The sequence below is a fragment of the Struthio camelus genome, chromosome 21, assembly GCF_040807025.1.
Source record: "Struthio camelus isolate bStrCam1 chromosome 21, bStrCam1.hap1, whole genome shotgun sequence".
NCBI lineage: Eukaryota > Metazoa > Chordata > Aves > Struthioniformes > Struthionidae > Struthio > Struthio camelus.
The window spans coordinates 4,765,923-4,776,819 of NC_090962.1; the positions used below are offsets into that span (position 1 = coordinate 4,765,923).

The 10,897-nt window shown below is 49.4% G+C and overlaps 1 protein-coding gene across 5 annotated transcripts in view; it reads right to left on the reverse strand.

The window, feature by feature from the left end:
- Positions 1-4,596, reverse strand: part of PLEKHN1 (pleckstrin homology domain containing N1) — a 29,862-nt gene extending 25,266 nt beyond the window's left edge. For 3 of the 5 annotated variants that reach the window (XM_068915944.1, XM_068915941.1, XM_068915942.1), the window contains exons 1-2: positions 4,296-4,505; positions 2,561-2,660 (exon numbers count right to left, since the gene is read on the reverse strand). In XM_068915944.1, coding sequence (XP_068772045.1) covers positions 2,561-2,660; positions 4,296-4,375 — 180 coding nt within the window. In that variant the 5' untranslated portion in view covers positions 4,376-4,505. Of the gene's footprint in view, positions 1-2,560; positions 2,661-4,295 lie in introns of all 5 variants that reach the window. The other 2 variants (XR_011135772.1, XM_068915940.1) reach the window with 2 other exon arrangements.
- Between the last annotated feature and the right edge of the window lie 6,301 nt (positions 4,597-10,897).

Consider the following 10,897-nt stretch of genomic DNA (forward strand, 5'->3'; position numbering starts at 1 on the left):
TGTTTTTAGCCATGCTGAGCATCACCGGTTTCCAATGATGTCAGGAGATCCTGGGGGTATGCGCGAGTATCAGCCCTTGCCTGGTTGCTGGAGAAGGGATCACCAAAAGGGCCTGGACTTCAGCGCCCATGTCCTGAGGCCTGGCCTGTTGTAGCAGTGGTGGCTTTGTGGAGCCCATCACAGCAATACACAAGCATCACTTATCTCCCTGGCACGTGCACCACCTGGAACCACGTGAATGCTTCTGTGTGCAGCCACCATAAAAGGGTCCTAGTCTTTGTTATGCCTCCTAAATTCTCCTCAGCGAGCTGTTAATTCCCCTGGCTGGGTCGTACTGGGAGCAAACACTCTTCCCACCCCAGTCCCATTCTGATTAGTGCTGTTTTCATCAGCTCAGCTATCCCATTTGGTTTGAGGCATTGCAGATCTTTGGGAACCTGGTTTCTCTCAGGGTTTGGCAAAACAGCAGGTCTCTTGCAGTGCAAGTGCCCTGACATGTTCTCTCTCTGATGCCTCATCCTACAGGTAGAGTGAGTTAATAATTAACCTGCCCCAGCCCCTGCAGACCCCACTGACTCCCAGCTGAATCACTAACCCTGGTAGCAGGAAGAGCTCAGCCTTGCGAGGCTGGTGCCCTGGGGCTCTGAAAGCTGCTGTTTAATGATAAAGGAAGTAAATGAGATGTCTTGCTCTTTGGCGTATCCTTCCTCCTCCTTTTTGCTTAGGCTTTTCAGAAGCTGTAACCGGCAAGTGTGGGAAAACAGGGCCCATATGCAGGATGGTGATGGGAGCAAAATGTGCTGGCCTTGTGTGCCCTTTGCCCTTGGCAGGGTCCAGAGGGTGCCTGGTTTCCAGGGATGTCACTCACCCGCGTCCCAAGCTGCCTGCCATGCACACAGGTTTGGTGACTTCAGCACCCCTGAGATTGCATCGGGAGAGTCCCACCTGCACAGGCAGTGACAGGCTCCTCTCAAACCTGGCCCCCCCTCCTGCCTCTGGCCCCACAGCACCTGATCACCCCCTGCTTCAGAAACGTTCCTTCTGCAATAGGAGTGGGGAAAGGACTAAATCAGGGCTTTCTCCAGGCCACACAAGAAGCCTGTAGCTGAGCAGGGAGTTTGAATCCCATCTGCCCCAGGCAAGGGTAGCTTCTAACCAGCTGCTCCACCCTCCCTCCTTCCCTGAGGAGATCCCACACCCCCTGGGCTCCTGCATGAATAATCTCTCTAGGACCTTTGTTCTGTCAGCTTGCAGGATGCATTTTCCAGGATCTGCTAAGATGACAATTCTCCTTGCTTCCCCCGGGGAGTCTCCAGGATCCTTTCTGGGCCTGGTCTTCTGAGGTGCTGCACATCCCTTTCGGATGCCAGCTGAGCCCTGCAGGGGACCGCTCCCGTGCCACGTGCCCGTTACCCCGCCGTCCAAATAACGGGCAGGACTGTAAAGCAGTCCTAGTTCTGCTGCACTTTCCACCAGTTCAGGACATGTCCCTGAAAAGAGGATGGCATTCACCAGCAGCTTCCTCACAAGTCAGCAGTAGGACGCCAGTCCTGCCCCTCCGTCCGTGCCCCATTCTCAGGCTCCCATGAGGAAAAACAAAAGGCCTACCCAGAGGCAGCTGAACCAAAAGGGACTGCAGAGGTCCTGTTTGAGGGGGACAGATCAGCTCCGAGACAGCTGAATCTTTGCAGCAACCCAAGGTACCTGAGCAGGACTGCCCAGAACTGGGCCCTCCAATACACCAAGCCCTTGACAGGCATCTCATGGTCATTGAAATACACCTGGCCAGCAGCTGAAGCCCAAGAGATAACGTCCTACAACTGACCTCCGAAATTACCTCTGTCTAGCTGTGTCTCTCTCTGCCTCAGTTTCCCCCACCCCCATGCCCACATAGACTATTTGCTGTGCAGTGGGGGAGGTATGTAGATAGTACAGTGCAACAGGCCCCAAGCTCAGTGCATGTCCCCGGCCCACCCAAAGGCACCAAAGCAAAACATCAGGGCTCATTGTTTCACCTCCGCTTCCCCTGAGCAGTGCTGGGAAACGGGCCATACGGCTACCAGGCTGGTACGTGCCTAGGACAGACCTGCCCTTCCTGATTACCTTCCTAAGGCTCATTGCTAATATGCTGCCTGCTCCGTCTCACTCCGGCGTGGGAATGAATCATCCCACCTTTGCGTGCTCGCGCTAATTTTCCCTTCCTTTGCACACTACCCAGAAACAAAAGCACCAATAGCAGCAAGGGGGTTGTGAGATAGTCCCACCACGCTGCCTGCCTTGCCCCTAGTGCTGCACCCCCAGCGGCACACATTTTTGTTGCTGACAGTTCCCCTTGACTCCTGCACGGGTACCCTGGAGCAGATGACTCCTGCCGTGAAGGATACGGCATAACAAGCCATCCTTCCTTGGCTGCAGATATGACCTCCATCTCCTTGAGACAGGCCTGCTGCTATCCCCTGACCCAGAGCCCTTGTCCCTCTCGCGTACAAAGCTGTCCCTGGGGTGGGTGACAATAATCTCTGGGAATGGTGGGGAGGGGGCTGGATGCGTTTGTACTTGCCTTTCCTGGAATATACTGCAGTATTTTGTCTGCGGTCGTATCTCTCTCCCGCCCTCCTTCAATACCAAACAAGCTGGGTACTTTTTTCTTGCCATCTTTTCTACAAAGGGGAGAAAAAAAACAAAGAAACGCATGCAAACACAGATCTAGCCTGGTGCATAGTAAATTCTGCCCAGAAACAAGAAAGCTGGAGTAAGCAGTTGGTCATGGGCTTTCTAATCATCCAGGACAGCAAAGGGCTGATAAAAGCCTGGGACAATTGTAATGGGTTTTGTGCTGCACTTGTTTTAGCTTTGCTTTTTTACGTGTCTTTGCATGACCAAGTGATAAGCTAGGCTCGTCTGGGTCTCCAGCTCAGTGAAGGAAATGGACGTCCCATTGCAAAATACAAAAAAAGCCAAGTAAAATCCTGATGGCTATTCCAAAGCCACTGGAGCAGAGATGGATTTGTACATCCACACCCACACAGAAACAGGGTTTATTTCTCTTTGTGATTTTCCTGTCTCTTTCCTTCCGCTCCCAGCAGAGCCCCCAGCTTCTCCTGGTGTGCAACCCATCAATGAGCAGTTACAAATGCCATTAAGAAAACTGGGACTGCCTGGCTGGCGCTCCCCAGCGGATTTTCTCTCTTTCAACCAGATTGCAGCACTTAGTCCCGCAGAAACCAGGCTCATCTCCACGGAGAGCCGTCAGCGCGGGAGGCACAGAGGCAGCAGGGACGAGGGGTGCTCCGGGGCTTGGCCGTTACACTGCGGGCTACCTGACATTGGCCCTTCGGGGTTCAAATTCCCTCTCTCCTACCGCCTCGCAACTGCACAGACTCCTGCAGGTTTGCTCCTGAATTACCGCAGCACAGAAGCAGGGGGACAGTTTCGGTGTCTCTTTTTGGTTACAAATTCCCAAGACTAGCAGAGTTCACGGGGATTATCCTGATTTCTAACAGGGCTCCTTTTCAGCCCAAAGCTCTCAGAATTGGGAGGGCTCTGCTCAGTACGTGCTTAGGATAGCAACAAGATTACTGTGACTGCACTGATGGGAGCGTGAGCCGGGGGAAAGGCAGCGCTTAGGGAAGCTTGCTCTGCCCTCCCTGGTAGGCTCTATTTTGGGACAGCTGCCCATCACTGTGGTACCTGAATGCTCTCCTGGCCAGCCCAGCACCAAAGTCCCTAGAAGGTTTCACTGCTGGTTTCTTTCATGTCTTCCTTGGGAGTTACAAACACAGACCAAACTGTACAGGCAGAGGATCATATTGGGATTTGGGGCTCTCGCTCTAAAGTAAAAGGAATGTGAGTGTTGCTCCCTGTTCACGGTCCCTGGTAGCTTGCTTTTGTGATCAATCAGTGCCACAACTCCGGGAGACATGAATTAAAAAAATCACAAGTGAAAACAAGGAACTTCAGGCATCTTGCACCTTGCCCCGTCGGTCCCATAGAGAGGGGTTTTCATTTTCCAAATGAAATGGCACAAATCACATTTTCCCTTGGGGCGGTGCCGCTGGGATATTCTGCCGGCATAGCCCTAGAATTTCTTCCCTGCCACTTGCGATGAGTTGATCTTGTTCAGCACTGCCTAGTACCAGCAAAACCATGCCCAAGCCCTGCAAATAACTCTTGGGTTTCCCAAGCGGGGCTCAGCTGCTAGCCCAGTTCTGTACGGTGTCTCGCAAAGGAGAAAGTCAGCAGGGAAGCCAGCACGTGCTTGAAAAGCAGTCCACAATAAAAGCAAGGGTACTTACTCTTTCTTCAGCGAAGGTTTCCTGCTGAAAGAGTGTCTGAACCTCCCAGGTGCCTGAGGAACACAAGTTATGTTCCCCATGCTGGTAGCAACTGGAACAGTCCCCGAGCAGCTGGGAGCTGGAGTGCTGGGCAGAAACTGAGACCGAGAGCGTGTGGAGCCAGGGAAGTTTGTGTGTGTGTGTCATGCAGACATTCCCACTTCCGCCTCCAGTGACTCTTGTGGGTGTGAGCTGTGAGCAAACAGACTTTCGGCCAAGGTTTCTTGCCTGCTCCTTCTCGTCTCCCCCTCCCTGCCCGCCTGGGACTGATAGCACCGGCGCTGGCAGGAGTCCTGCGGCGCGGGGAGGGGCAAGCCAGGCCAGCCGGAGTCTGCCGGCAGGCACCTGCAGGGGAGGAGGGCGAAAAGGCAGACTCCGTCCTGCTGCCTTTGGAAGGGAATTATCGCCGCTTTCAAAAGGAGGGACTCCACCAAGCTGCCAGCTGACCACACAGAGGGATCCCCTGGCAGCCAGGGCAGCGACTGAAGTGACACACAGGTGTCACACGCCTGCTCCGATTTGCCTGCATCTCCCCGAGAACCTTTCTTTGCCCACTCACTTTCTTCCTATTAGAAGTGTTTTGAGGTTTTGCATTTCTCGATTAACAAAACAATGCCATCCTTGTGGCAGAATTGTATAGTAGACCGCATTTTGGCTTGTAAAGAAGAATTAATCACAGAATCAAAAATCCATTGTTGCTTAGATGCAGCAAGTGACCATTACATAATAACGCTTGTTATCAGAGAACAGGATAAACCTGGAGCCCATAATAAATGTATTTGGAGCAATTTTCCAAAAGGAAATCAATTACCATTCAGGTCAGCTGGCAAAAAAAAAAATCAAAAGGTAATTCCAATAATTATTGTGTAAGTGTTCTCTGAGGTGTTCACAAGGCTGCAACTTAGAACATTTATTCTAGTTAAAAAGAATTAGCTTGTATTAGAGGTGAAATGTAAAAAAACATCTAAAAATAAAACAAACAAACAGAGGAAAACAAATAGTAAATATATATATATATAAAAATAAAACTAGGAATTATGGAAAACTGATAAAGAGAGCAAAGCACAAAAGAGGTGCATGACCACCAAAGCTAAAGGGATATTTTCAAAGAAGCATTTTAAAAGGCAAAGCAAAAATTCCCAACCCTGGTATCAGTCCCTTATTATGCGGAAATAGTAATAACAACAGTGAGTAGTCAAGGATAATACAGAAGGCAGATACAATCAATAAATATTTCTGTTCTATGCATTGAAAAAGCTAGGCAGTATAGTCATAGCAAATGATGAAACCCTTTTCATTCCATAGTACTGCAGGTAGGTGTTAAAAAACAGTCACTAAACTTGGAGGCTCTAGATGAGAAGGTCCAGACAATTTGTATCCAAGAGTTTTGCAAGGCCTGAACAACAAAGGTCTTGAATCACTGCTCTTCATTTGTAGCAAGTCTTTCATGACCAGGGAATTGGCAGAGAACTGCAAGAAGTTAACAGGATACCAGTATTTCGAAGGGTAAAGAAGACCATCCTAGTAATTATGGGTTTGTCAGTCAGATGACACTGATCCATAGGAAAATGAAAGGACAGCTGTTAGGGAGTCCGATTAACTAAGAGTTTAAGGAGGAGAATATAATTAATACAAATAACTGGGGGTTACGGAAATTAATTCTTGTCAAACTAATTTAATTTCTATCTCATTTGAAAAAAATCATATCTGGTTAATGAAAATAATGGTGTTGAATTAAGAAATGACTATAAAGCACTTGATACACTTGACTATAAAGCACTGATACATCCACACAGCCTGCTAGTAAGAGCCTAAAACAATACAAAAACGGTAAGATAGACAAATATGTTACAGAGTGACTGGCCAGGGAGACTCAAAAGCAACTGTAAACAGCTCTCTGAGAAGGGTGTTTCTGACGGGTGTTTTGTCTCCACATTATTTTGACTGACAGCCCAGCAGCTCCATCTTGCTACCATAGCAGAGAGGCGACAGAGATGCAGTCGGGCTGGAAGTGCCTACACGGGGAACAGACAAACAGCTGGCAAAGAGATAACAAGAGCCAATGCTGAGAAACTGAAGATGGACAGAAACTGAAGATGCCCAGAAACAAGGCACGTATTTTTAGGTTATTTCTTACTGGAACAACTCCCTGAGGACTGCGACGGCTTCTTCAACAGGGGACTTTCAAAACCAGGAGAGGATGTTTTGCTAGGAGATTTGTTTGAACCAAACAAGGATTTGTTGTGGGAAGTCTTATGGACATATTGGACTTTTCACGATGGTCCTTTTTGGCCTCAGACTCTATTTGTATTTACCCTGTCCTGGAGCTGAAGCAACAGCAAAAGCAGTAACAAAAAAAGCGGTAGTATAATAAATAGCAGTGTAACAACAAAGATAGCAGTAACAAAATCAACATACCCCAAAAAGCTAATCGTAGGATTAGGCTACGCTTACCCAGAGAGGGCGGCTGATAACAAACATGCCATAAAATTTGACAAAGGCCTCCACATACTTGACTTTTGAAAACAAGTCCCCTTTGTATATAATTCATTAACCCATCGCAGCTGAGCAAAGCTCAGGACAGACCACTCCAGAGAAGCCCTATCCAAAACACCATAATTTTTATAGTTGGATAATGCCCCAAACCATAGTGTGTCTGTGCAAGACTGCAAAGCAACACTCCAACAGCGAAGACATGTCCCAGTGCCTCCTGGGAGAAAGCAAAAATGACAGCCAACAGCAACAACTGTTGCTTTTTCAGGAAAAGGATCGTTCCCCTTAAGAGCCATGGCTAACGAGGCCTTGCAGCGTGACCAGGAACGTGCTGTTTCTCCAACATATCTGTCCCAAGTAGAAACCTACCGCTCAAAATAGGGATATAACTACCTCTCTCCAGCTATTTTTTTTGGTCCTGCAAACATGCATTGTCTTGTTCACTGGGACAGCAACGACCACCACCAACAGGCTGGCAGGGCCAGGCACGACCTGCAGACGAGGACAGCTCCCACTCTTTGGCACGCTGGGCACGCAGGCTTGCAGGGCAAACTGCTCTCCCACACCCTCTTTGCCCTGCTTCCAGGGGCAGGAGTGCCTGAACTGGGGGGGAAGAGGTCAGGCTTTTACAGTGTGCTAGTTATTTATAGAAACCCGAGATAGAAGCAAGAGCCTGGAGAGCAGCGAGAAAGAGGACACGGCAGGGTAACCACTGGGTCTGGCATGACTACTATACAGCATCGGGGCTTTACTGCAAGGTACTAGCACCTGTGCAAGGGAAAGTTCCCTTTCAGTCCCAAAGCGTGCTTGCACCCCTCGTCATGCAGTTTCTCATTGTCCTTTTTTGCTCTCTGCACCCCCCACTACCATGAAATGAGCTTAGTATTTTCCCCACAGGCAGCAGTGATTGGCAGCAGCTGGTGATGGTAGATCTGACTGTGGCAGAGCCTTCCCTCCTGCTGCATGGGACCAGCTTGCTGCTCCTGCCTCCAGGCAAGATGCATGTGACAGCTGGAGGTAGAGGAGGACGTTTCTTATCTGGATTTCATTTCCAATGCAGGAAAAGCTTGTCAACAGTACTGGAGATTGGGAAACCCAGGGAGTCAAAACTGTTTAACTAGAATTTAAAGGCGGGGAGAGGTATCAGTCTGCCTCTAAAGCCCCTACGATTCAAACTGGTCTTGTCCCAGTGGCCTCCTAACCATCAGCATCGTCTTGCTCTTTCCTTCTCCAGGGTTGCAGCACAGCAAGGGATTGCTGAGGCCAGCCCACAACACCCTCTCTGGGAGTATAAAACACCTTGTCCACAGGACAGCAACCTCCTTGGCCAGGCAGCCAGCACCAAGCTGCTGAGTGTGGCACCAGGACCTAGAGGAACCAGGGCTGAAGTGGGAGCTGCTCTTTTTAGCTCACTTGAGGCTCCCCAAAAGAGTAGTTTCTTTAAAGTTGGCCTTTGTCTCCTCCGGCCTCCTGTGCTAACATCCACAACTGCAGGGTCAGTGCAATAGGGCCCAATCCCAGAGGGACATGGGTCCCTGCTCCGTGCAGATGCCCTGAAGCCCAGAGCAGCTGCACCCAAGGAGATGAGACCTATTCAGTGGCTGCTCAGGCACAGACACACAGCAGCCCACCATGCATACCCTCTGCCTGGAGGCTCCTTCTCCACCTAGAGCAATAAAAAGAACAGCTACCTGCTTTCTTGGAGCAGAGCCAGGGAAGAGAAAGGAAGGACACAGAGGGCAGGATCTGGGATTCAGGAAAACGTCTTTATTGTACACATTGGCTTGTATTGCTTGTATCCCCTCCCCAATCCCACATAGTGCAAAAAATTCAGAGAGACAGAGTTCCACATAAATAAGTCAGATAACCTACAGAGAAATCAAAACGACGACAGTTCGACGTGGAGTAGACCAAGTCTGCCTACCAGCAGGGCCAAGAGAACCTCTCCCCCAGAACAGGGCAAGAGCTCCTGCTTAGCCTTGCCATCTCGCTGCAGACTGACACCCAGATCCCTGGGTGAAACATGGCAACACATACAGCCTCGAGCCATCACCTGCTTAGGGATGCTCCTCAGCTGGAAACAGCTCACATAGAAAATTGCACGAGTGATATTTTTGGGCAAGACGCCACTAACTAAAACCGGCAGAGAAACCACAGACAGTTGACAGTTCTCCTCCCCTCCTCAGGTAGGGTACTACACACACACACAGACGCACACAGACGCACACCCCTCTCCAAGGCCACTGCCTCAGCAAGGGATTTGCAGCACCAGAAGCAATTCCATCCCTGGGATCTCCTCCCAGGACAGATGCTGACACCTTGTGTCCACACAGTGTGGTTTGGGGTGCTCTGGACCCCCACGGGCTGCTGGGGATCTATTTCCCCTTTTCTTTCCTTCTTTTTCCATTACAGGAAAGCAGTAAGCACCTGCATAGTTAGTACATCACAGCCACAAAAGGATCCCTCCTCCACAGGCTTCTGCAGAACAGGCTCAGTGGTGGATATTGCTCAGGACCCAACCAGCGGGCAACAGAAGTCACGCTGCCTGTTTACCTACTCCCTCAAGAGGCAGAACAGCACTGCACACTATTAAAGTTGTCCAAGATTACAACCGGGGCCAGGGGACACAGCACAAGTGTTCTCCTCAGCCAGTTACACGGCTCTCTCCTCTGCTTTTGCCTGCCTGTCACCTATCTATGGCCGTAGCACAGCTGGTAAGAAGCTGAACCACTGCTCTGAAAACTCATTCCTTGTTTCATCTCCGTCCTTTTTCTCTCCTCAGCAGTTCCTTTCTAGCCCCTGCATTGCCTCTCCTTATGGCATGGTGCTGCCTTCAGCGGGGGTGCTGGTCTCTGCTGTCCTTATTCCATCCCCTTGCCTTACATAGAGGCCTCAGTAGAAGCCCCAGGATGTCAGGCCAAGTCCCAGCAGCCAGCACCATTCGCTGCTGACAGGCCCACGACTTTCAGGCTGATCTTCCTTCAAAGAGGATCCTAGAGCCAGAGGCATCTTGAATGTGCTGGTTGATATGAATCCAGCAGAAGACTAAAATCCTGGGAAGAAAAGGACAGAGATCTCTCATGCATGCCAGTACACACACACACGCACGCACGCACACACAAGAGAGAAACAGAGCACACTTCAGCGATTTCATAGTTTCTTTGAACAAAGCAGATTTGTGTGACCTATTTATGGCAGCCCTACTGGCCACGTTCACCAAGAGGCAACTTGCATGATCAGAGTCTGGACATTCACAGGGTGTCCTCTGCAATATACAGGAATGGGAGAGCTGCTGAGCTGTGACTGTGTCAAAGGCTTGGCGACTGAAATGGGAACTAAAAGTAGATTTAAAGTCTGTTCTAAAAGCCAAAAAAATTATCCACAGCCTGAAAGTCCAGACTGTGTCTTTGTGGGGAGAAGCAGCCTAGATTTTTCAGAAGCAGCTGGTAATTTCAGGTGTCCAACTTCAGGCACTGTAAGTGGGCTTATAAAACATGGTCGGCACCTGTCCGGGAGAAATCAGAGTGCAGTAAAAACTCTCTTAAGTTGGGGAGTCCCCATCTCCCTTCCAACTGGCCTTTTGCCCCAAAGAAAAGAGGAAAAAAAAAATCTCTATCCACTTTTTAAAATTTAGGCCAACAAAAACCATCACAAGTGAAATCTAAGTGCTGTAAGTAGGAAAAGGGAAGGAGTAGGGGAAAAATGATAAAGGAATAAATAGGATAAAGGTCTTCGGTTATACCATATTTCCAATGCCAAATCTGAACACTATTTAGGTGAGTCATTCCTCTATAATGTGGAGAACACCCGATACCTCTTAGTTCAAGGCTCATACACACATACACACGCTCTACAGCATATGCATTGAAAACACAGCCGAACCCACCACCCAAGAGGTCCCATGGCACAAGGTCTAGAAGGGCAGGCCTGGGATTTACAATTCTAACTTATTCAACCTTTAGTTAATTAAAGTGGCTGCTTAATTGCCAGAAAGTTGCTAATTGCAAATGGTCTCTTCCATGCTCTTTTCACTGTACATACAGTTATCTCACACACGCACGCACGCCCAC